This window comes from Saccopteryx leptura, chromosome 3 (genome assembly GCF_036850995.1).
Source record: "Saccopteryx leptura isolate mSacLep1 chromosome 3, mSacLep1_pri_phased_curated, whole genome shotgun sequence".
NCBI lineage: Eukaryota > Metazoa > Chordata > Mammalia > Chiroptera > Emballonuridae > Saccopteryx > Saccopteryx leptura.
In genome coordinates this window covers 297,202,236-297,225,636 of record NC_089505.1, presented here as the reverse complement: position 1 = coordinate 297,225,636, position 23,401 = coordinate 297,202,236, and the positions used below count along the sequence as shown (strand labels likewise).

General features: G+C 42.0%; 1 protein-coding gene across 1 annotated transcript in view; it reads left to right on the top strand.

Annotated features, from left to right (window-relative positions):
- The first annotated feature begins 252 nt into the window (after positions 1-252).
- ZBTB10 (zinc finger and BTB domain containing 10) overlaps positions 253-23,401 on the top strand; it is a 35,848-nt gene continuing 12,699 nt past the window's right edge. The window contains exons 1-2 of the mRNA XM_066378826.1: positions 253-1,331; positions 8,982-9,870. Of these exons, the coding sequence (XP_066234923.1) occupies positions 390-1,331; positions 8,982-9,870 (1,831 nt within the window). The 5' untranslated portion in view covers positions 253-389. The remainder of the gene's footprint in view (positions 1,332-8,981; positions 9,871-23,401) is intronic.

The following is a 23,401-nucleotide window of genomic DNA, read 5'->3' as shown; positions in this document are numbered from 1 at the left end:
GTCCTCGGCGCCTCGGACCTGCGGCGGCGGCTCGGCGGCGGCGCGCCGGGCGGGCTCTCGGCTCGGAGGATCGGTGCGGCGCCCGGAGGGGCGGCGAGGGGCGTCCGCACTCCGCCCAACTTCCAAGGCCGCACGCGCCCGCCCGCTCCTCGCCTCCCCGCCGCCCCTTCTCCGCGCGGGACGCGGCCGGAGCGCGGCGGGCGGGGACGCAGGACGCGGAGGCGGCCGGAGGCGGCGGCCCGGTGGCGGCGGCGGACGCGTGAGGCGGCCCCGGGAGCGAGCGCGGGCCGGGCGGGAGGGCGAGGCCGGGCCGCGAGACCGGAGCGCGGGGAGCGCGCGGGACGCGGCCCGAGGCGGCGCGAGCCGGGCAGCGGGCGGCGGCGCGCGCCATGTCGTTCAGCGAGATGAACCGCAGGACGCTGGCGTTCCGAGGAGGCGGGCTGCTCGCCGGCGCCGGCGGCTCCGGGAACAATAACGCCGGCGGGGAGGCCTCGGCTTGGCCCCAGCAGCCCGCGCCGCGACAGCCCCCGCCGCCCGCGCCGCCGCAACCCAACGGGCGGGGGGCGGACGAGGAAGTGGAATTGGAGGGCCCGCAGCCCCAGGACGCGGAGGCCTCCGCCGGCGCCGCCGCCGACGAAGCCCCGGAGCCACCGCTGCCCCCGGACGCGGGCGGCCCCAGCTCGCTGGGCGGCGGCGGCGCGGGCGGTCCGCTGCAGGCGGAGAGGAACCGTCGGACTCTGGCTTTCCGCGGCGGCGGGGGGCTCGGCAACAATGGCAGTAGCCGCGGCCGGCCCGACCCCCCGGCGTGGCCCCCGCGGCACTTCAATGGGCGCGGGCCGGCGGCGGTGGAGCTAGAGCTGGACGCGCTGGAGGGGAAGGACCTGGTGCCGGACGGCGCGTCCCTGAGCGACAGCACCGAGGACGACGAGGAGGGGGCGAGTCTGGGCGACGGCAGCGGGGCGGAGGGCGGCTGCGGCAGCCGGCGGTCGGGCGGCGATGGCGGGGACGAAGCAGAGGGCGGCGGCGTGGGGGCCGGCGACGGCGAGGCTGTCCAGCACTTCCCGCTCGCGCGGCCCAAGTCCCTGATGCAGAAGCTCCAGTGCTCCTTCCAGACCGCCTGGCTCAAAGACTTCCCCTGGCTGCGCTATTCCAAGGATACCGGCCTCATGTCGTGCTGTTGGTGCCAGAAGACCCCCGAGGACGGCGGCAGCGGGGACCTTCCGCCAGTGGGGCATGATGAGCTGTCGCGAGGGACCCGCAACTACAAGAAGACCCTCCTCCTGAGGCACCACGTCTCTGCCGAGCACAAACTCCACGAAGCCAACGCCCAGGTACTGTATATCTTGCTCCTGCTTTTTTCAGGTCCTTTAGGGAAAGGTTTGCCAGCTAAAACCTCCGCTTTCCCTGGGGAAGCATCGTTCCAGTGGGGCACCAGTGGGGAGAGGTGCCGGCAACTTGTGCGTGGGAGGTCAGCGAGCCTGGGAACAAGTTCTCCGAAGTTATCTGGGTGCTGGGGGGAGGGAGAGGGAATGACAATTTACCGACCGTAGCGCTGAATTTGTCTTATTTTTTAGGAACCAGATATCTTTGCCCATCAGATTGATTCAAAAAGAAAACTTAATAAAATAAGGTTGTAGGTTTTAGCTCTGAAAGGTTGACGACTTTGCGGTCAACATTTTTATTGCCTGTGATTTTTGAAAAGCTCCTTAAGTCATAGTCCTTAGCATGCTGGTGGAAGTCAAATCTGGCAACTCTTTGAAGAAGAAATTAGACAGTTCATCTTTGACTCTGATCCTTTTAGGAAAACATTTAACTGAGAAAATTCTTTGTATCAGGTCAGAATAGTTTGAAATATGAGAGTAGTGTGTAAATGTAGGGGAGTTATTTGCTTATTGCACTCCTTTCTAAATTTTACTAAATTCTTCTCCGTTGAACATTTTGTTGAACTTTGCTTTTGGTAAATTATTGTAGTTCTTACCTGTTTTCTCCTCAGATTTCTGTGTTGAGATTTTATATAGTCCCCCCTTTTCAAAAGTTGGTTTGGACTGGTAGAGAACATATTTACCAAACTCCTTGTGAGGTCCTTAGTTACAACACAAGTAAACTGCTCTTTAGTTCAGAATTCTTATTTTAATAGTTTCATTGTAGAGATAGTAGTCTTTATCATTTTGATAGTGCCCTTTTAAGGCAAGCAGATGTTCATACGTTCTGCCTTAAGACTTTTAGACAACCTGTGGTGGTGGGTGGGATTCATTCTTTCGTACTGGTAGCCAGCAATTGGTTTGGAAAGTTGACTTGTAGATATTAGTCCTTTTATGTTTATTGGAGTGGTCTTGCTGTTCAGAACACTTACACTGGAGTTAATTAGGCAGTATTTAATAACCACACAGCCCAGAAGCTTCTCAGATTTAAGGTTTGAACTTCAAAGCATAGGTTTATTTTTCCCAGTGGACAATGGCAATAATTATTGCAAAAATTTTAGCTGCCTGAGCCATAGAAGGAAAGTTACTTAAAGATATAAGATCCAGAAAGGTTAAGTAAATTGTCCTGAGTCTTAGAGCCCTTGGTGACAACTGAGACTAGAGTGAGTCTGTAAGGAATGTTGTAATGGGAAAAGAATGGGTTTGGTAGGAAATCTGGGTTCAGATCTCAGCTTTCTGCAATTACTAGCTTTGTGAGCTTTGGCAATGGAGTGAAATAGAACTGACATTTCCTTGTCTTCCATATGCCAATCACCCCTACCTTAACTCTGCAAAGTAATTATCTTGCTCTCATTTTACAGAAGAAGAGTCTGAGGCTTTAAAGGGTTAAGTAATTTATTTCTGAAGTTAAATAGTAAAGTGGGTGGAGGTGGTGGACTTGTGAAAATGAAAGTGGACTTTTCTAAATAATGGCTAGTTATATAGAAAATTTTTAAAAAGACAATTAGAATGAATTTTCTTAATATACAATGGACCAGTTATTCCTCTTATCAGTAGTCTCTCCCTGTAGGCAAATATGAATGGGAATGCAAATTATAATTAGCTGCTTAGTGAACCTGAAATCAGAGGAAGGGGAATTAGTTGGATCACCTTATGACAGACTTGGTATGGTGCACGTATCCTTCCCCTTAGGCATGTATCTGGCTCACGGAATTCATTCTTAGGTAGAACCATTATTAAACTTGATCTCCGAATCATCCTTCCCCTCCCATCCCCTTGAAGCTCCCTTTTTATAGATCTAATCTGCAGCCCATCCTCTTTCTTGGGACATTCTTTCATTAGATGAGGGGATTCAGTGTATTTTGTCTGAGGCTATATATTGGTTCCCTTGATTGGGTTTTTGGATGTTTCTGCTCTGAATTGATCCTAATCATTTCTGTTTTAATTCTAGTTTGGAGTATTACTTTGCTATTGTGTGTGCCTTGCAGGTACCACCTATATTTCTCATTTCTCTTTGTTAATATGAATGGCAGGTTCAAGAACTGACAAATTCTTGTGGACAGTTCATTTTTTCCCATTGGTCAGCTGTCCTTGCTGGCCTGTAGGAGGCAGTATAACACAATCTGTAAGAGAACTTTTGAGTTTAAGGTTAGGAGGACGCAAGTCCTGATCCTCTTTCTTGGCAGGCAGAACTTCTCGTTTCCTCATGGCATGCAAGGTATATGTGCCAGGACTTGGCACTTAGTAAATAAAAAACTTTTTTTTTTAAGTCATCATTCCTGTTTTCTCAGCAAGTAAGTGTAGCAAGATGCTTTTCTTGTGGCCTGGCACCTCATGTCTCAGGGTTACCAATTTTATCAGTTTGGAAGCCAATTAAGTTGATCTCGTGGAATCACTCTGATTCTAGAGAGCAAACCAGGTCCCATTCTCGTATCTTCAGACACTTTGGCCATTCAGTTCTATGAACTTTGAGATTTGTCTCAGTCTTATAAAAAATAACTTGTATTAACTTTCTCCTGTCTTAGAATATTGAAATGAAACTTTCAGAGCTTCAGGAAAGAATTCAGTTTGAGGCTGTGGTAGTTCAGTATTCCACACATACAACTACCCTTTTTTTTTTATTTAAAGGAAGCCTGTTTTTTGAGAGGAGTTTGGCCAAATCTCAGTATGTCACTACAGGTTACTTTTCTTTCTTATTTTTTCTGTAAGTAAGAAAAATTCTTTTTCATTAATTCTATGGTAGTGACCAAAACATGGCATCCTCTTAAAAAGTTTGATATTCTTGTGTTAATTGGATGTTGATTGTTAAGGACTTTTCATGAAAGAGTCTGTAATAAGCTGTCAGAATCTGTTCTGAGCCTTCTATTTCAAAGAGATTTCCTATATTGGTTAAAAGGATGTGTGAGTATAGGGTATAAAGGACAGCATATAGTTTTAATTTTGCGTGACAACTGAGTATATCTTCAGAGACTCAAGTTCAATAATTAGCTCATACAGGATTTGACCAATTAGTCTAGAGAACTTTAAAATTGCTTTAATAACAGTGATTACCACTGTATCATGGTTCAGATCACTTTGTTCCCATGTGGAAATTTTCATACCCGCAATCACACATTCTGTCAACTCTTTCCTTGGAACATGCCCTCAGATGTATATTTCTAAATTTGTTTAACCTTTCCATAAAGTAAAGACTGAATTCATATCAGTGGTTTGATTGAATTAACTATTTGGAGTATGTTGAGGTCATCAATTAAAGCAAGGGGGAAACAACAGCCTTGTTTGAATTTGACAAAAATTTGGCTCAAGGTTTATTGTTTTAAGCAATTTAGGAAAAAATTTGAAAAACCTTTCACTAAGAAGGAGAAATATTAAAAATGAGCCTATGGTCCATTAAATAACCATTTTATAGAATAATATGTATGTAGGTTTTAACATTTATTGTGTTAGGTTCTGTAATCATTTACTGAAATCTAAAATTCTGGGTAGGTAAGTAAATACTAGTTACTTGATTTTTAGCTAAATAGCATTTTCTTATTTAATGTATTGATTACAGTTGAGCTCACTATTTGTAACTGAAGTTATGTCTATCACTGTCCCCTCAGAAGGGTGGTGTAGATTTCTCTACAAGTTGGTGGCATTATCTAGCTCCCCAAGTTAGAATGCTGAAGACCCTGTGATTCCCTTCTCCTTGAACTCCTCCCCCCATCTAGTTAATCACTCAAGTTCTGATTTTACCTTAACAAATATTTTTCTAGACTGCCTTACCACCTCTCCCCCACTGACATTGTCCTATTTCCCTAGTTAAGGTCCTTGTTTATTGCAAGTATGTTGCACGGTAACAGTAACTTCCTTGGTCCGAGTATTTCCAGTCTTAGTCCCCAGTATTAATCCTCCACTTCGATTCCAGTCAGCTCTTCGCTAATCCACTCACTCTGCTTCTAAAGCTCTGTAAGGCACCTTTAGCAGTGGTTGTTAATCTAGTCAGGGATTCCAGTCTCTTCAGATAATCTGATGAAAGCTATAGACACTTACCTCAAAATGCTCATCAGTGCACATTTGCATATCTTGGGGATTTTTGGATCACCCTGAAGTTTTTCATAAATCTGGAATTATGAGGACACTCTTAGACCATCTTGGTTCTTTTTCTCACAGTATCTTATTCGTTTAGAGTGCACATCCTTCCAGCCTACTCTTGTCTTCTTTAAGGCTCTGCTCAAATCTTTCCTCCAAAAGGCATCCCACCACGTCTGGAAAAATTGGGATACATATGCTTCCTGTCTGCTCTCATAACACTCCTGACATATTCTTCAGTACCTTAAGAGTTTTGCTCACTAGTAATAACTTTGGTCTTTAGTACTAAGAATTTACTTGGTTCAGGAAATAATATTGGCCATTTATTTCAGCTCTCTTTCACCCAAATACTCAGGTAATACTCCCCTTGGAGAGTATACAAACTCTTGATTTGTAAAGCCTTCATTGCTAAGGGCATAGTTAATAGTTGCTTTCAAACACAGCCTACTGCTAGAATCAGTAGTGAAAAAGAATTGCTAGTGTTGCTTGTAAAAGCAGGGGACATTACTGTTATGCAATGGTAATGAGAAAAAATAGAGGTTGACTAATAGTGCTTGACTTGTATAGTTCACATTAGAATGGGCAAATGTTTTGATGGATAGGCTATTGTCTGAAAGCATTTTAAAAAATTTTTTTAAGGGGATAGAGCATAGGCTTGGCATATGGACATCTGGGTTCGATTTCTGGTCAGGGCACACAAGAAAAGTGACCATCTGCTTGTCTTCCCCTCCCTCTCCCCCTCCCCCTCCCTCTCCCTCCATCTCCCTCTCCCCCCATCTCCCTCTCCCCCCATCTCCCTCTCCCCTATCTCCCTCTCTCCCTCTCCCTCTCCTCTTCCTTTTCCTCTCCCTCCATCTCCCTCTCTCCCTCTCCCTCACCCTCTCCCTCTCCTCTTCCTTTTCCTCTCCCTCTCCCCCTTCTCTCCCTTTTCCCTTCCCACAGCCAGTGGTTCAGTTTGAGCATTGGCCCAGGCGCTGAAGATGGCTCGGTTGGTCCAAGCATGTCAGCCTGGGAGTTGCTGGGTGGATCCTGATCGGGGTGCATGTGGGAGTCTGTCTCACTGTTTCCCCTCCTCTCACTTGAAAAGCAAGGTGGAGAGAGGGGGAAAATACCATCAATTTGTTGTTCTGCTTGATTATGCATTCATTGGTTGATTTTTTTTTAAAAGATTTTATTTACTGTATTTCCCTGTTTATAAGACACACCTTAATTTGGGGGCCCGAAATTTGGGGGAAAAAATTATTACATAAAGTTACTGAACTGAAGTTTTATTCATCATAAAATTTATATAACTCCTCATCACTGTCAAAACTCCCATTCATTAGTTTGTCCTCATCTGTGTCTGATGATGAATCACTGTCTTAAACAATGAGTGCAAAAACAAGCGTGAAAAAGCAGGAAATGCAAGTAAAAAATCTACAGCCACTATATAAGATGTACCCAGTCTTGAGACCCCAAATTTAAAAAAAAAAAAAAAATGTGTGTCTTACTCATGGAGAAGTACGGTATTCATTTTAGAGAGAGAAAGGAGAGGAGGGGGCAAGGAGCAGGAACTCCCATATGTGCCTTGACCAGGCAAGCCTAGGGTTTTGAACCAGTGATCTCAGCATTGCAGGTCGATGTTTTATCCACTGTGCCACCACAGATCAGGCCTTTGGTTGGTTCTTGTGTGTGCCTTGACCAGGGATGGAAGCCTTGACCTTGGCATATCAGGATGATGCTACTCAGCTACTCTGACAGCTGTCTGAGTTTGAGTTAATATATATATATATTGTGACAGAGAGAGGGACACAAAGGAGAGGGATAGATAGAGACAGACAGGAAGGGAGAGAGATGAGAAGCATCAGTTTTTCGTTGTGGCACCCTAGTTTGTTGATTGCTTTCTCATATGTGCCTTGAGGGGGAGGGGGGGCTCAGCAGACCAAGTGACCCCTTGCTCAAACCAGTGAGCTTGGGCTCAAGCCAGCGACCATGGAGTCATGTCTATAATCCTGTGCTCAAGTCGGCAAGCTGGGGGTTTCGGACCTGGGTCCTCTGCATCCCAGTCCAATACTCTATCCACTATGCCACCACCTGGTCAGGCGAGTTGTTTTTTAAAATTAGGACATTTGGTCTGATAATGGCAGAGAATTTCAGAAGTTGGCACTAGCCCAGAACATTTAGAGCACGAGCACGGTGACTACTGTTAGACATCGCCACCTCCGTCCTTAAAAAAAATTTTTTTTTAATTTATTGATTTAGAGAGGGAGGGGAGAGAGAGAGAAAGAGAGGGAGGGAGGGAGATGTTGATGTATTGTTCCACTTACCCATGTATTCATTGGTTGACTCTTGTATGCGGCCTGACTGGGATCAAATCTGCAACCTTGGCATATTGGGACGACGCTCTATCCAACTGAGCTACCCAGCCAGGGTGCCAGTCCTTCATAAAGGGTCGGACTGCTGAGTATGTAAACTTGAAGCAGTACTTGACTTTGGAAATGCTAATTTGTTGCTTCTATAGACCCTTCATCATGGTATGATGCCAGGGTTTGTTTTAATATTTAAAAATTCTTAATTCATGTTCTTAGTTTATATTTCAGAAGAATAACATGATACATGTTATTCTATAAATGAAGCCCTGCTGATCCTCATTCAGATGTTTGATTTTTCTTAAAATAGCAGCAACTTGTCCCAAGGTGTTCACTTTTTTCCTTTCAGTATTTGGGTTGTGAACACTTAATAGTGATTACTTGTTGCTGACTCACACTGTGTAGTTAGGCCTAAGGTGGTTGCTTCTGTACTGGAGATGGTGGACTTTTTCTTGCCATTATTCTTGAACAGCACAGTGTAACAACTATATACACAGCATTTACGTTGTATTGGGTTTTTTTTGTTTGTTTGTTTGTTTTTTTTACAGAGACAGAGTCAGAGAGAGGGGTAGATAGGGACAGACAGACAGGAAAGGAGAGAGATGAGAAGCATCAATCATTAGTTTTTCCTTGCGACACCTTAGTTGTTCATTGATTGCTTTCTCATATGTACCTTGACTGTGAGGCTACAGCAGACTGAGTAACCCCCTTGCTCGAGCCAGTGACCTTGGGTCTAAGCTGGTGAGCTTTGTTCAAACCAGATGAGCCCGCGCTCAAGCTGGCAACCTCAGGGTCTCGAACCTGGGTCCTCGAATCCCAGTCTGATGCTCTATCCACTGCGCACTGCCTTTTCAGGCTGTATTGGGTATTATAAGTAATCCAGAGACGATTTAAAGTACTTAGGAGAGTGTGCGCAGGTTATGCGCAAGTCCTACCCATTTTACATAAGAGACCTGATCAACCACAGATTTTGATAGGGGGAAGTGTCCCATTACCAACCCTGTGGATGCTGCAGGATACTGTATTTGATTAGTGCTATTTTTTAAAAAAAATTATATTGATGATGATACTTATTTTACTTGGTTTGAGGGCTTTAAAAAGTAAATAAAATTCAATATTAATGTTTTTCATTCACTTACAGGAATCAGAAATACCTTCAGAAGAGGGGTACTGTGACTTTAATAGTAGGCCAAATGAGAACTCTTATTGCTATCAACTTCTTCGACAACTAAATGAACAGAGAAAGAAAGGTATTCTTTGTGACGTCAGCATTGTGGTGAGTGGAAAAATCTTTAAAGCTCATAAGAACATCCTGGTTGCAGGCAGCCGTTTCTTTAAGACTTTATATTGCTTTTCAAACAAAGAAAGCCCTAACCAAAACAATACAACCCACTTAGACATTGCTGCAGTTCAAGGTTTCTCAGTCATCTTGGACTTCTTGTATTCTGGTAACCTGGTGCTTACAAGCCAAAATGCCATTGAGGTGATGACAGTGGCCAGCTACCTTCAAATGAGCGAAGTGGTTCAGACTTGCCGAAACTTCATTAAAGATGCCTTAAACATAAGCATTAAGTCAGAAGCCCCGGAGTCTGTGGTTGTGGACTACAACAACAGAAAGCCAGTGACCAGGGATGGTCTGTCTTCATCACGGGATCAAAAAATCGCCAGTTTTTGGGCAACGCGGAATCTTACCAATTTGGCAAGTAATGTAAAAATTGAAAATGATGGCTGTAATGTCGATGAGGGCCAAATAGAAAACTACCAAATGAATGACAGTAGTTGGGTCCAGGATGGTTCGCCTGAATTGGCTGAAAATGAAGCCCAAGGTCAAACAAAAGTGTTTATTTGGAATAATATGGGCTCCCACGGAATTCAAGAAACTGGCAAAACAAGGAGGAAAAACCAAACTACAAAGAGATTTGTTTATAATATACCACCTAGTAATGAAACAAATGTAGAAGATTGCTCAGTGATACAGCCACCTGTTGCCTATCCAGAAGAAGACTTGTCATTCATTAAGGAGGAGCCAGGTAAATATAAATGTCATACCTACAAAGGCACTTCAGTTTTCTAATTCTGGTTGGATATAATTTTTTTTTTTTTGGTTGGATAAAACTTTGAAGTATACTTTAAAAAATTTTTTTTGTCATAAAGGTAATACACATAGATAATACTAAATATAAATACTTAGAAGAGGGGAAAAATTACTCAAGTACATAATTTTAGTATCTTAGTTTCTTCTCCAGGCATGTATATGTGGATTAGTGCTAACTAAAGGTTGTGTTGTTAGTAGGCACTCCTCCATATTTTTGTGCAGCCTGTGGACTCCACTTAAAGTACATAGTTAGTTCTTTGACTTTGCTGTCTTTGAACTTGGCTCACTTTTTTTGCACCCAGTGCTGGGAAAAATAACTTTTGTAGTGAAATATGTACCTTGTTGTTTCAGAACATTTTTAAGACCTTGTTAACATTCTTTACTTTTCAGTTTTTTTGGTAAATTAAACATTTGCAAGTTGCTCATAGAATTTTGCAAACGGTTCTAGGATTATTCTAATTTGTTTAGAGCTACTATTCTAACAGTAAATGTTACAGAAGCAGGAATATTTTGTTTGTCCCACTGTCACCTTATTTTCACTAGTTAAGAGAACTCTGAGACTTCATTATATCCCCAAAGAAGTATATATAAGAATCTTTGCATATCACATTTGTTGTGTGGGTTTTTATTTTAAGACTTTATTTATTAATTTTACAGAGGAGAGAGTGGGGGGAACTAGAAGCATCAACTCATAGTTGCTTCACTGTAGTTGTTTATTGCTTGCTTGTCCAATGTGCCTTGAACTGGGCAAGCCCAGCGTTTCAAACTGCGACCTCAGCATTCCATACTGATGCTCTGTCCACTGCACCGCTACAGGCCAGGGTGTTGTGTGGGTTTTTTATAAAAAGGGGGTGAGAGAGCATTGTTAAAGAATATGAATAGATTGAGACTTTAATGTAATTTAATTGCCTGTGTCTAACTTATTTTTATAATATTTGAAGAAGCAGTTCAGTGGTTTTGATGTTTTCTGTGCAGACCTATACTCATGCACCACCCTGCTTGTATGATTTCATGTTTGCTTTGCCCTAAAGCTCTGTAACTGTTCAAGGTCTGATTTCCATAATGTGACCATCTAGGGGTGGAATACTTAGTTAAAATGAATTATTGTTTTGCCAGTGGTAGTGCAATGGATAGAGCATTAACCTGGGACTCTGAGGTCCCGGATTTGAAACCCTGAGGTTCTTGTCTTGTGCACGTGGTTGCCAGCTTGAGTGTGGGATCATACACATGACCCTATGGTTGCTGGCTTGAGCCCAATGGTCGCTGCCTTCAGCAAGGAATCACTGGTTTGCCTGGAGTCCCCCCCCCCCCCCATCAAGGTACATAGGAGAAAGTTATCAATGAATAGTAACTAAAGTGCTGCTACTGTGAGTTGATGCTTCTCATCTCTCTCTCTTCCTGTCTGTCCCTCTCTCCTCCACCCCACACTAAAAAAAATAAAGTAAAAAAAAAGGGCAAAATTTTATAGTAGTCCTGTGAAAGGGTTCCTTGAGCTTTTTAGGTCTGGGTTAAGTTTCATCAGAACTTTTACTCATTTGAAAATGAACACTGCTGCTCTTCTCACCACACTTAGCAAAAGAAGTCTTTAGCTATAAAACCTCAGGCAATTTCTTTAAAGTAGCAGCGCATTATTTGGGGGTTTTTAATTTATTTTTTTAGATAGAGACAAAAAGTTGGGGAGAGCGAAAAGAGGGGGAGGAGCGGGAAGCATCAACTCAGTAGTACTTCTCGGATATGCTTTGACCAGGCAAGACCAGGGTTTCAAACGGGCCATCTTAGCATTCCAGGTCAACACCAATCCACTGCCCCAACACAGGTCAGTCTGGCTTAATTTTTTAATATAGAAGACCTTGAAGCAATTCTTAATGTAGGAGGTACATGCTTTTTTAAAAATAGGTAAATGTATACCAGTTTAAGGAGTGAGTGAGGAGAGTTTCTCGGTGGTAGCTGTTTGGCATAACTAGTCAGAGCTAGTTTTAAAATTCATTGCACATGTAATTGGGGTGTTCTAAAGAAAAGGAAAGCACTAATATTGACCCACAGTGCATACTTTAAAATAGTAACATCACTAGTTTGGCCTGTGGTAGCGCAGTGTATAAAGCCTCAACCTGGAATGCTGAGGCCACAAGAAGCAAGCATTAAACAACTAGAATGAAGCAACTATGAGCCAATACTTCTTTCCACCACCCACTCCTCTCTCTGTAAAATCAATAAAATCTTTTTAAAAAGTAACAGCATTAGCGATTCTCCTAGCAAACATCTCTAGCTAAGGTTGTATTGATGTGAGGATAAATTAATTTTTGATAGTCAAATATGCTTTCAGTTGGCCCTCTGCCTCCTAGCAGCATGCCCATGCCTTTGCCATCCATCCGCTTTCCATCTTCTCTCTCCGAAGGCGCATGCATCTCCTAAACTCTGAGGGTCCTTGGGAGACTTGCAACCAGGGGAGCAGTGGGCAGCGGGCAGCTCACCCTAGGCTGAGTCCTTTGTCTCCAAGGCCCCCTTGTCTCTGACTTCCCAGTGAGTCAAAGCAGCCCCGCCCAGGCTCTCCTGCTGCTGCTGTTCTAGGCCCTTCCTTGTTTCACTGTCCCGAGATTTATTAAACTTAACCTCAAAAGAAAAAAAAAACTTTCAATTCATCTCTTAAATCTTATCAAAGATAATTCTCTTGTTTTGTTGGTATCTGAACGCAGCTTAACTCATAAATTTGGTTGTAACAGTGATATGTGCTACATTCAGGTTGATTTTGTTGTTTCTGTTTTTTATAACATTTTAGTGCCTCTAAGTCCAGCCTCATTTAGTGGTAGAAAATGGGTCTTATAAAGAGTATGATGGCTAGAATATAATTGATAACAGAACCAGGGGTTGGCAAATGTTTACTGTAAAGGGCCAAACAGTAGTAAATATTTTGGCTTTGTTGGTCATAAGATCAGTTCCTTAGCTCTGCCATTGTAGCAGGACAGCCATGAAGAGCATGTAAACAAGTGGACATGGGTGTGTTATAGTAAAGCTTTCTTGCTAATAAGCCTTTGTCTAGAACACTGGATGTTAATCACACCTATATGTTGGCATCACTTAGGAACTTTCTTGGGTCTCTCCATTAGGGATTCAGTTTAACTGGTCTGGGATGTGGCCTGGTTGGTAGGATTTTTATTTTATAAAGTGTACAGATTATATTGTGAGCCAGTGTTGAGATCCACTGATACAAGAAAGAGTCCAAATAGATGCAGGATTTGAAAAGGAGCTCTTCTACCTACGCACTGTGTAAGCATAATCAGGTCAACTCTTGCCCGCAGTTTCCTCATCTTTAAAATACAATAGTAATAAGATTATTACGAAAATTAAATGGCAACCATAAAAGCACAACTATCATGTAATTTTAATCCTCCTTAAAGTTGGGAGACTATGGAGGTTACTTGAAATCAGTTTTCTAGTAGTGTACTTTCCACTAAATTCTAGATTAAATGGTTTTGTAGCTTCAGCTTGACTTTCTGAATACATAGACAGCTTGAATATTTAGAATACTTTCTAAAGCAGCCTATTACAGTATAGGATGACTATAATTATTAAGTTATATTAAGCCAAAACTTGCTCTGCTTTAATTTCCTAATTCTGCCATTTTGGGTGGTATAATCTGAGCCTAACTTCTAATCTCCCTGATGACCCTTCAGATATTCAGCATTTAAAAGATTTCCCTGAAGTCTCCTTACAGCCTAAGTGCTATACCTCCCACCTTGTGAATTCTTCTAGTCATAGACATGACATGGCTTGTTTCACCTTGAAATTTTGGTGGACAGAATTGACTACAAGTCTTCAGGCAAGTTCTGACCAGTATGAACACAGTGGATCTGTGTTTACCAAGGATGAGGCCTTTTTCAAGGTCATTCAGCTCATAGATAATAGAGACAGGTTTTATGTTTTGTTAGGACTGTCTAGTAAACCAGAAATAAATGCTTTTAAATAAATTTAAAATTCTATACCTAAATGTCTGGAGGATTGTCATAAATTCGTCACTTATTCTCCAAGCAGTGCTTCACATATTTGGATTTCTGGATGTCTTGTAGGAATTGTGCCATCCCTGAATTCTTAAGACTACAGTTTGTAAACCACAGCTCTAAATAATGTTTTTTTGCCACATAATGTTGAAGCTGGTGTTTGTCTGCCTCAAAGAAATGCTGTAAGATGTTGAGATAAGATGTACACACATACTTATATCAGACTTTATTCAGATGGCATTTTTTCATCTTACGCTAGCATATCTGTTATTTGATTCACTACTGACATTCGCTTTGACTAATTTGATATATGAGGATACTTGAAAGTAGAACTCAGGGAAAGTTAGAAACTTACTGTCCTTTTTACTGTTTTTTGGGGTTTCTAGGATAATTAAAACCAAAGGGAAACACTGAAGTCTGGATACCAAAATTTAAATAAAGGTGTCAGTTGCTCTGATAATGTAAAAATTTCAAATCCTTGTTTTGCTGATTTATAATCAGAAAACAAATTTCAGATAAAGTAGATAAAAAATTAAGAATTAAATTATAGGAATAATTTATGCCTACATTTTTTTCTCAAACTATTTATATGTTACTATTAATCAACACATCTTAAGATTTGAATCCCATTTTTGGTCTGCACTCATGGAACATGATTTCCTGAATTTAGATTTTATATATATTAGTTACACTAGCAGGTTGCACCCATTGTAAATAACCTGTTTTTGCATGGATACGTATTTGTTTTGCATACATACCTCATTTTGAACAAAGATTGTGAAATGACTCAGAAGAAATGAATGAGCAAAATACATATAAATTTTTTTTTGTAAAAGTCAGTTTTTTAGGCCCTGACCAGTAGCCAAGTGCATAGAGCATTGGCCCTGTATATGGACTTCCCGGGTTTGATTCCCAGTCAGGGCACACAGGAGAAGTGACCACCTGCTCCGTCCCCCCTTCTCTCTCTCTTCCCCTCCAGCAGCCAGAGACTCAGTTGGTTTGATTGGTTGAGTGTGGCCCTGGGCTCTGAGGATAGCTCTATTGGAGGATATCAGCCACAGGCACTAAAAATAGCTCAGTACTAACGCATTGCTGGGTGGATCCTGTATGGAGTGCATGCAGGAGTCTGTCTCACAGTCCATCCTTCTCTGACCTGAAAAAAAAGTCAGTTTTTAAAAATATAATACATTCTAATCAAATAGTAACAGCAGTAAATAAACACTTTGAAAAACAGGCAGATTGCCCCCTGTATCTGGAAGAAAAATTAAGGCACAGCTGTCTACATGGTAGAAGGGAGACAACTTGTGATGTCCATGGTTAGACAGCAGATAAAATTTAAGTTCAATGTACTAGTCAACAGAGTGTTAAAATCTTCACCCTAATTAAGCTTTTAATTGGCTCTAAGACACAGGCACAATTTGGAGATACTGCAGGTTGGGTTCAGAGCACCTCAATAAAGCAAGCTCTGATTTTTTTGCTGGTGGATGGTTCTGCTTTCAGTTTGTAAAAAAAATGCACATCTGTGAAGTGCAATAAAATGAGGTGTGTCTGTACTAAGCAGCTATTTTTTCCTTACTAGACCTTTCTTTTAAAGACTAGTTTCTGATTTACAGAAAAATTGAGCAGCTAATATAGTGTTCCAGTATGCCTCTCCTCCCCTGAATCTATTTGTGGTATATTTAATGAACCAATATTGATGAATTATTATTAATATATTGTCCACAGTTTACATTAAGGGTCATTCTTTGTGTTGTCAAGGTCTGTGGATTTTGACAAATGCTCAACATCATGTATCTGCTATTACAGTATCATAAAGAATAGTTTCACTGCCCTTGAAGTTCATGTTCCACCTATTTATTCCCCCTCCCTCCCTTTCAGATGCCTGACAACTACTGGTCCTTTATGCCTCTATATTTTGCCTTTCTTAAAACGTTGTATAGTCTCATCAGCTTCTCTCACAGGGGACAGTTCTGTGGGCTTAGACTTGTGGCACTGACCTCGGCAGGGAGTTTCTGCAGTGGACTCTCTAGGAGCAGATACCAGCTAGGCAGGGGTAGTCAACCTTTTTATACCTGCCGCCAACTTTTGTATCTCTGTTAGTAGTAAAATTTTCTAACCGCCCACCGGTTCCACAGTAATGGTGATTTATAAAGTAGGGAAGTAAGTTTACTTTATAAAATTTATAAAGCAGAGTTACAGCAAGTTGAAGCATATAATAATAATTACTTACCAAGTCTTTATGTCAGGTTTTCACTAAGTTTGGCAGACTAAATTTTGTTTGTTTTTGTTTTTGTTTTCGTATTTTTCCAAAGTTGGAAATGGGGAGACAGTCAGACAGACTCCTGCATGCGCCCGACTGGGATCCACCCAGCATGCCCACCAAGGGGCGATGCTCTGCCCATCTTGGGGCGTCGCTCTGCCGTAATCAGAGCCATTCTAGCGCCTGAGGCAGAGGCCACAGAGCCATCCTCAGTGCAGGGGCAAACTTTGCTCCAGTGGAGCCTTGGCTGTGGGAGGAGAAGAGAGAGACAGAGAGGAAGGAGAGGGGGAGGGGTGGAGAAGCAGATGGGTGCTTCTCCTGGGTGCCCTGGCCAGGAATCGAACCCAGGACTCCTGCACGCCAGGCCGACGCTCTACCACTGAGCCAACCGGCCAGGGCCTGAGACTAAATCTTTTTAAAACAACTTACTATAGTTAAATCTATCTTTTTATTTATACTTTGGTTGCTCCGCTACCGCCTACCATGAAAGCTGGAACGCCCACTAGTGGGCGGTAGGGACCAGGTTGACTACCACTGAGCTAGTGTAATGGACAGTTTCCTCAGCATTCTCAAGTAGATGCTGCAGTCCATGATACAGTTGACTTTTATCTTTAAAAGTCATGATAGAATTCTATACTGATGATTTTTTTCTTAGTGCTGTTCAGATATGCAGATATAAAGTGCTTTGATGTAATCAAGGGTTATGAAATCAATCTAAAAGTTTCTTTCTCCCGTCTGTACTTCCAGTGGGAAAACAACTGCACAGCATTTGTATGTTTTTATTAATCATTACAAGTAGTGTTGAATCAGATATAACGCTTTACCTTTTCAATTTTTATAATTGCCTTTGGTTAAAAGGCATATAATTTGAGTATTAAATATTTTGAGATAAGAATGCTCAAACTCAGTATCTTTAAGATATCCTGATACAGTTCATATTTGAAATGAATTATTACCTCTAATTACAGTAAACTCTTTAATTATCTGCTAACCAGCACATCTGCCCTGCTACATTTTGGGTAATAGTTGATATTTGGCATTACTTTCATATGCTACAGAATCATAAAACTTTTTTTTTAATATTACCAAGGCTCTTTTTTTTTTTTTTTTTTTTTTTTTAAATTTACAGGGCACAGGGAGCAAGAAGCTTCATGTTTTTGTTCATTGCTTGCTTGTTGTATGTGCTTTGACCAGGCAAGCCCAGGGCCTTGAACCAGCAACCTCGGTGTTCCAGGTCAGCGCTCCACCCACTGCACAACGACAGGCCAAGCATAAACCATTTTCTAAATGGTCATGTTTCTTCAATTATGAAACATTTTTACAACCTTGAAAAATGGCCATCTGATTTGAGATTTCTAATATTTTGACCATGCCATATTCATTTATTGTATGAACTAGTTAAAATATGTTTAACAAACGTGGAGCTTGGGCCCCAGACTCAAATTTTGCCACTGTAATTAGCCTTGAGTGTATCCCACATAAGGTGTGTCGTGGAAGCATGGAAGAGCAGGAAGGAAATGTCATAACTCTAATTCTGAAAGCTAGAAAGCTGTAAAAACTACCTGGAGCTTTTTCTCAATCATTTTAGTAACAAAACCTTATATTCAGTTGGCAGCAAATCCAGTTATTTCGTTATTTCCTTAAATGTAAGTGTATGTTTTGTTGCAAAAAGACTGTTTTTGATTACAGGATGCTACTGTAGACCCCACTGGGAGTGTCATAGTTAATTACTCGTCTAAAATTTGAAGTTACTACATTCTGCTTCTTACCCCAAGACTTTCAGAGACTACACCATGGGTCAGAATCTTGGCTTGTTTTGTTCCTCCTCTAAGGATTCCAGAAGGCCTGGTGCTCATTTTTAAATATAAATGCCCACAAGTAGTTAATATATAAAATATATTAATTCCTAAGAATATTCAGTATTTAATCTTGAAAGAATGCTAATAGGCAGTTGCATGGCAGCAAGAATATCCTGCCATCTCTCCCCCTTTCTGCTTCTGAACCTCCGCCTGTGTTCCTTTCCTTCCCTGTCTCTCTTGTGTTTGTCTGACCCAGACTTATGCTGAGTGCTGAAGAAGCTTTATGTGGATTAGTTGGAAAATCATTTTTGTCATTTCTACCTGCTGAGGGTATTATCTAAACCCCTAAAATGTCAAACCCTGAGTTTTTATAATACTGAACCTTTGATTTCTGACATAGTTTTAATATTCTGAGGTGATCAGATAGTTTTACATTTTCAAAGCTTTCCTCTCCATAAAAGTTACTTTATAACCAAATACGGTGTATCCGTAAAGTCATGGTGCACTTTTGACCGGTCACAGGAAAGCAACAAAAGACAATAGAAATGTGAAATCTGCACCAAATAAAAGGAAAACCCTCCCAGTTTCTATAGGATGATGTGGCAGCATGTGCGCATGCGCAGATGATGACATAACACTGTGTATACAGCGGAGCAGCCCCCGGCCATGCCAGTCGAGATGTGGACGGTACAGAGGAAAGCTCAGTGTGTTCTGTGGCTTGCTAAATTCAAATCCATGACCAAGGTACAAAGTGAATATTAGCGCATTTGTAACGAAGCGCCACCACATAGGAATAACATTTCTCGGTGGGATAAGCAGTTGAAGGAAACCGGCAGTTTGGTGGAGAAACTCCGTTCTGGTAGGCCATCAGTCAGTGACGAGTCTGTAGAGGCTATACGGGACAGCTACCTAAGGAGCCCTAAAAAATCTGTGCATGAGCCCACATTGAACTGCACTGAATAGGTATGAAACTGGGAGAGTTTTCCTTTTATTTGGTGCATATTTCTCATTTCTGTTGTCTTTTGTTGCTTTCCTGTGACCAGTCAAAAGTGTACCATGACTTTACGGACACACTGTATTATATTTCTGGGACTTATAAGGGGAAATTTGATAATGAAATTTTTATTTAAAACCCTGAGAAACCAGGCAGCATGCCAGATGCTGTTGATGTAAGACTGAGCCCATGTCCACACAGGACAGCTGTGGGACCAGGGACCACTGCAGCGGGATAAGTGCTACGTCGGCAGTGGGCAGAGGTGCGCTGCTCATAGGAGCTAGGGAAGGCTTCCTGGAGTAGCAGCAGCTGGGTTGGCTCTTGTCTGTGCCGGAGTTCCCCAGGGTGGGAGGAGGACCGTCACCAACTTTAGGGGACAAGAAGTTGGAATAGTGAGTGAAAGAATGGAAAGGGGAGTTGAGGTTGGGGGGCGGCAGGTTAGGGCTGGACTGTGAGTCTCGGTTTGATGTGAAAATAAATTGTGAGTTTTATTTTACAGACTCTGAGACAATGAGAGGTTTTAACTAGAGATTTGATATGCTTATATTTATTTACCTTTAACCCCAAAACATCTACAGGGTATTGTTCCTAGAGTGGGGAGTGACCTGAGGAGCCCTGTTAAGGCCTAGTCATGGCAGCCTTATTTGTGGATTGCAAAGAAACAGTGGAGCCTAGTCCAAGACAGGTAGTCACTTTGAGTCACCAGGCTTCCAGATGAGGGGCAACTACTGTTTGCTGAGTCTCTAGGCTGCTGCAGCAACTCCCGTGTGCTTTATATAATACATTGCAACTGAATTTACTCCACTGAACGGGGAAAATCTTCATCACAGTGAAGGAAAAGAGAATAATCTTCATCTGTTTATAAAAGCATTGTTTTTCTATTGCTTGTGAATCAGATTTTTAAAAAGTCCATAAAGAATTAATAAAAAATGAATCCTAAGGAGAAGGTTGCTTTAAAGATAAATAAAAATATATTATTGCAAAGAACAATAATAGCTGAAATCTAAGGTCTACTTAATATTTTGAGATGGTTTTATTAAATAAAAAGGTTAATAAAGTGAATGGTGTTGAGCAGTGTACATAAAGTTTATTTTTGCTCCTTTAACAGAAAAGTCTATCAAGTATCACTAGAAAAGTAAGTTTAGGATGGATATACTTCTCACTTTCATTTCCAGCACTGCAAATCAAGCCCTGTTTTTGATTGCTTGCTGTGTGCCGGGCCACAAGTTTGGTGCTCAGTCAGTCAGCAAGGTAGCGCTCTGCGTCCAGCTTACCTAGGCTTCTTCATGCAGCTGAGGATGAGAATATTCTCCTTCTGTTACATGCCAATGGTTTTACTGCTTGATGCATAAAATCTGGTCTTTGTGTCTTCTTTTGGGATGGGGTCTGCTATGATCTGTTCATGGGAGGACATTTGTAAATACAGAAGAAATTGTATATGGTTTGTCATTTAGCTCTGATGATTTGAGTGATATTACATAGCGCACATAATACCTGCAACCATTCAGAAAGAGCCATTATCTTGTGCATATAACATTTTAACAGTTCTTCAAAAAGGTCTGTCAGTAGTAGAGAGATTATAGCCCTTTTTGCTAAGTTTAAATGAAGTGAAAGATACCCATAGCAAGTCATGAATGTAAAAAAACAAGTAACGTTAGAGCTCTGGTCGGCAAACGCGGCTCGCGAGCCACATGCCACTCTTTGGCCCCTTGAGTGTGGCTCTTCCACAAAATACCATGTTGTGGGCGCCACCTCGTTAAGGAATGTACCTACCTATATAGTTTAAGTTTAAAAAATTTGGCTCTCAAAAGAAATTTCAATCGTTGTACTGTTGATATTTGGCTCTATTGACTAATGAGTTTGCCTACCACTGTGCTGGAGTGTATTTTTTAGTTTTATAATTTTAGAGAAAAAGACGGTGAGTCAGTGCTTTGCTTCCCAGTGAGGCAAAATTCACTCCCAATGAAATGAATGGTTGGTTGCCTGGCTTCTATCCCAGTCACATCAACAAAACTGATTAAAAATTAGTTGTTAGGCAGTTTGGCTGGTTTCAAGTAAGATACAGTTGAATCCTGAGTTACGCACGCTGTTTATGAAACCTTACTGTCAGCCTGAAGGAGCTCACCTGCTTTAAGGTTTGCTTTTGATACCAAGAACCAAGCAGTTGGTACCTCTCAAGAGATCTGTGTGTAGCATGCTAGGTATGGTTTTGTTCTTAGAGCAAATAGTGGTCACAGGAAGACTGCATATGCTGTCTAGTAAGCTTTTAGGGTAGGGTGAGATGTTCTGTACTTGTCCATGTAGGATTAAAGATCACAAATTAAATTCTAAAACTCTAGAGATAGAGCAGCAGGCAGGAAATGCCTATTTTAAGAACCAGCAGAGGAAAGCCTTCAACAAATCACTATAGAATGTTACATAAATAGAAACGCCCTTTTCAAACCCACTTGGGAGACTTTTAAGAAGTACCTTCTGAACAGACTATACTTTAGAATAACTTTAAAAATGATATTTGAGAAACCTAGTAAAATTGTTTGGATAATGATTTGAATTTTATTTTGACTCAAAATATATTTAATTTTTCATAGTAAAACAAAGCTTTTGAATTTCAGTTAGTTATTTTCAGTTTTTGGGTGTGTGTTAGTGTTTATTGTACACCAGAAAACTGAGGAATTATTCTTCAGGTACTATTAATTACAACTAAACTTGAATACAGGTTGCAAAGGGCAGAATATTTAAGCCAGTATTTAACATTTGTTGAAAAGCTTTTTGTCGTACACTTTGATAAATACTGGTAAAATGAAACCTACACAGTGTCCCGACTCTAAAGGGACAGGCAGAGGAGTCTGTTTACTGCTTGGGAAACTCTGGCCAACCTCCTGAGGCCCGCCCATTTCCTCTGGCAGTGACCTCACGCCCCACCTGACAGCGCGTCTGTCCTGCAGGGCCTATCTGCAGAATTCTCTCTGTACAGCTTGTCTTGGCTGTCTCCCTTCACATAGCCAGACGGACTCCCCAGGAATCTAACATCTGACCACTTCTCTTTGTAGTATTTCTTCAGTATCTTTAACTTCCCTTCCTAGTGACTTCTTTTAGCATTTAAATATGTTTATTACTTTCACCTTAAAACAACAGAACTCTCGTTCTTTGTCACTCTCCCCTTTACAACCACATTTCTGACATTGTCTTTGTTATGCTCACATCCATCATCTTTAGCCAGAACCCAGGCCACTCTAGCTGCTCCTTCCCCAGCCTCCCACTTCTGTGCTCTGTGTCTCAGATGAAGTGAAAGTAATTGCACACTTTGGGGCTTGCCTGCAGTTCTTGACAGCGTTGTCACAGTGGACCACTGCTGACACACTTCTCCTTAAGTCTGTCCACCCTTCTGTAGCTTATTCTGCTGGAGTCCTCACTGTGCTAGGCGGTCTCCCTCTCCCTCTCTCCCTCTCTCCCTCTCCCTCTCCCTCTCGGTCTCTTGCTTACTCCCACGGCTTTGCTTTACTTACTGTGCATGTTCTAACAAACATTTTTGTCACCACCTCAGGCACCAAATCTGCAGCCTTTGGTACTAAATTTCTCCACTCGGGAGTTTGAAGAAAAATATGAGTTATAATTTTGAGTGTTTGCTGTATACTAGGCAAAGAGCTAATAAGCACTTGTCATTTATCTCAGTCACAGTAAATGAAAAGTAGTTAGCTCTTTGCCTGGTATTTCTGCCATTTTTATATTAGAACAGCCCTAAATCTTTAGTGAGCATCAAACTCACATTGAGGGCTTATCAAAATATGGATCACGGGCCCTCCACCTCCAGAGGGTCTGAGTGGGTCTAGGATGGCACTGAGCATTACATCCTAGCAAGTTCCCAGATAGCATTTTGTCTGGTTTAGGGACCAACCAGTGCAGCAGTTCTCAATCACAGACAGCCTGCTTTATGGCTGTGGAGTGGCAGAGCTGGTCCCAGGAAGTCTCAAGCTTACTGTTTTTAACCACCATTGTCATTGTCACCTCAAACCTTTCTTCTTAATTATGTCACACTGAATAAGTTCATAAGTAAACTTCCCTTTAGAACTGGCTATCTTGGGGTCCCCAACTACCTCTAGTACAGCGGTTCTCAACCTGTGGGTCGCGACCCCGGCGGGGGTCGAACGGCCAAAACACAGGGGTCGCCTAAAGCCATCGGAAATACATATTTTATTTAAAAATGTATTGTATAATAAATATGTATTTTCCGATGGCTTTAGGCGACCCCTATGTTTTGGTCGTTCGACCCGCGCCGGGGTCGCCACCCACAGGTTGAGAACCGCTGCTCTAGTAACAGGCTGGAAACAGCATGCATTCTCTTTGCTCCTGCCCCAGCTGTCAGTCTCACCAGCTCTAGCAATTTCCCCCACAGACTTCCTTAAAGTCATCCACTCTTC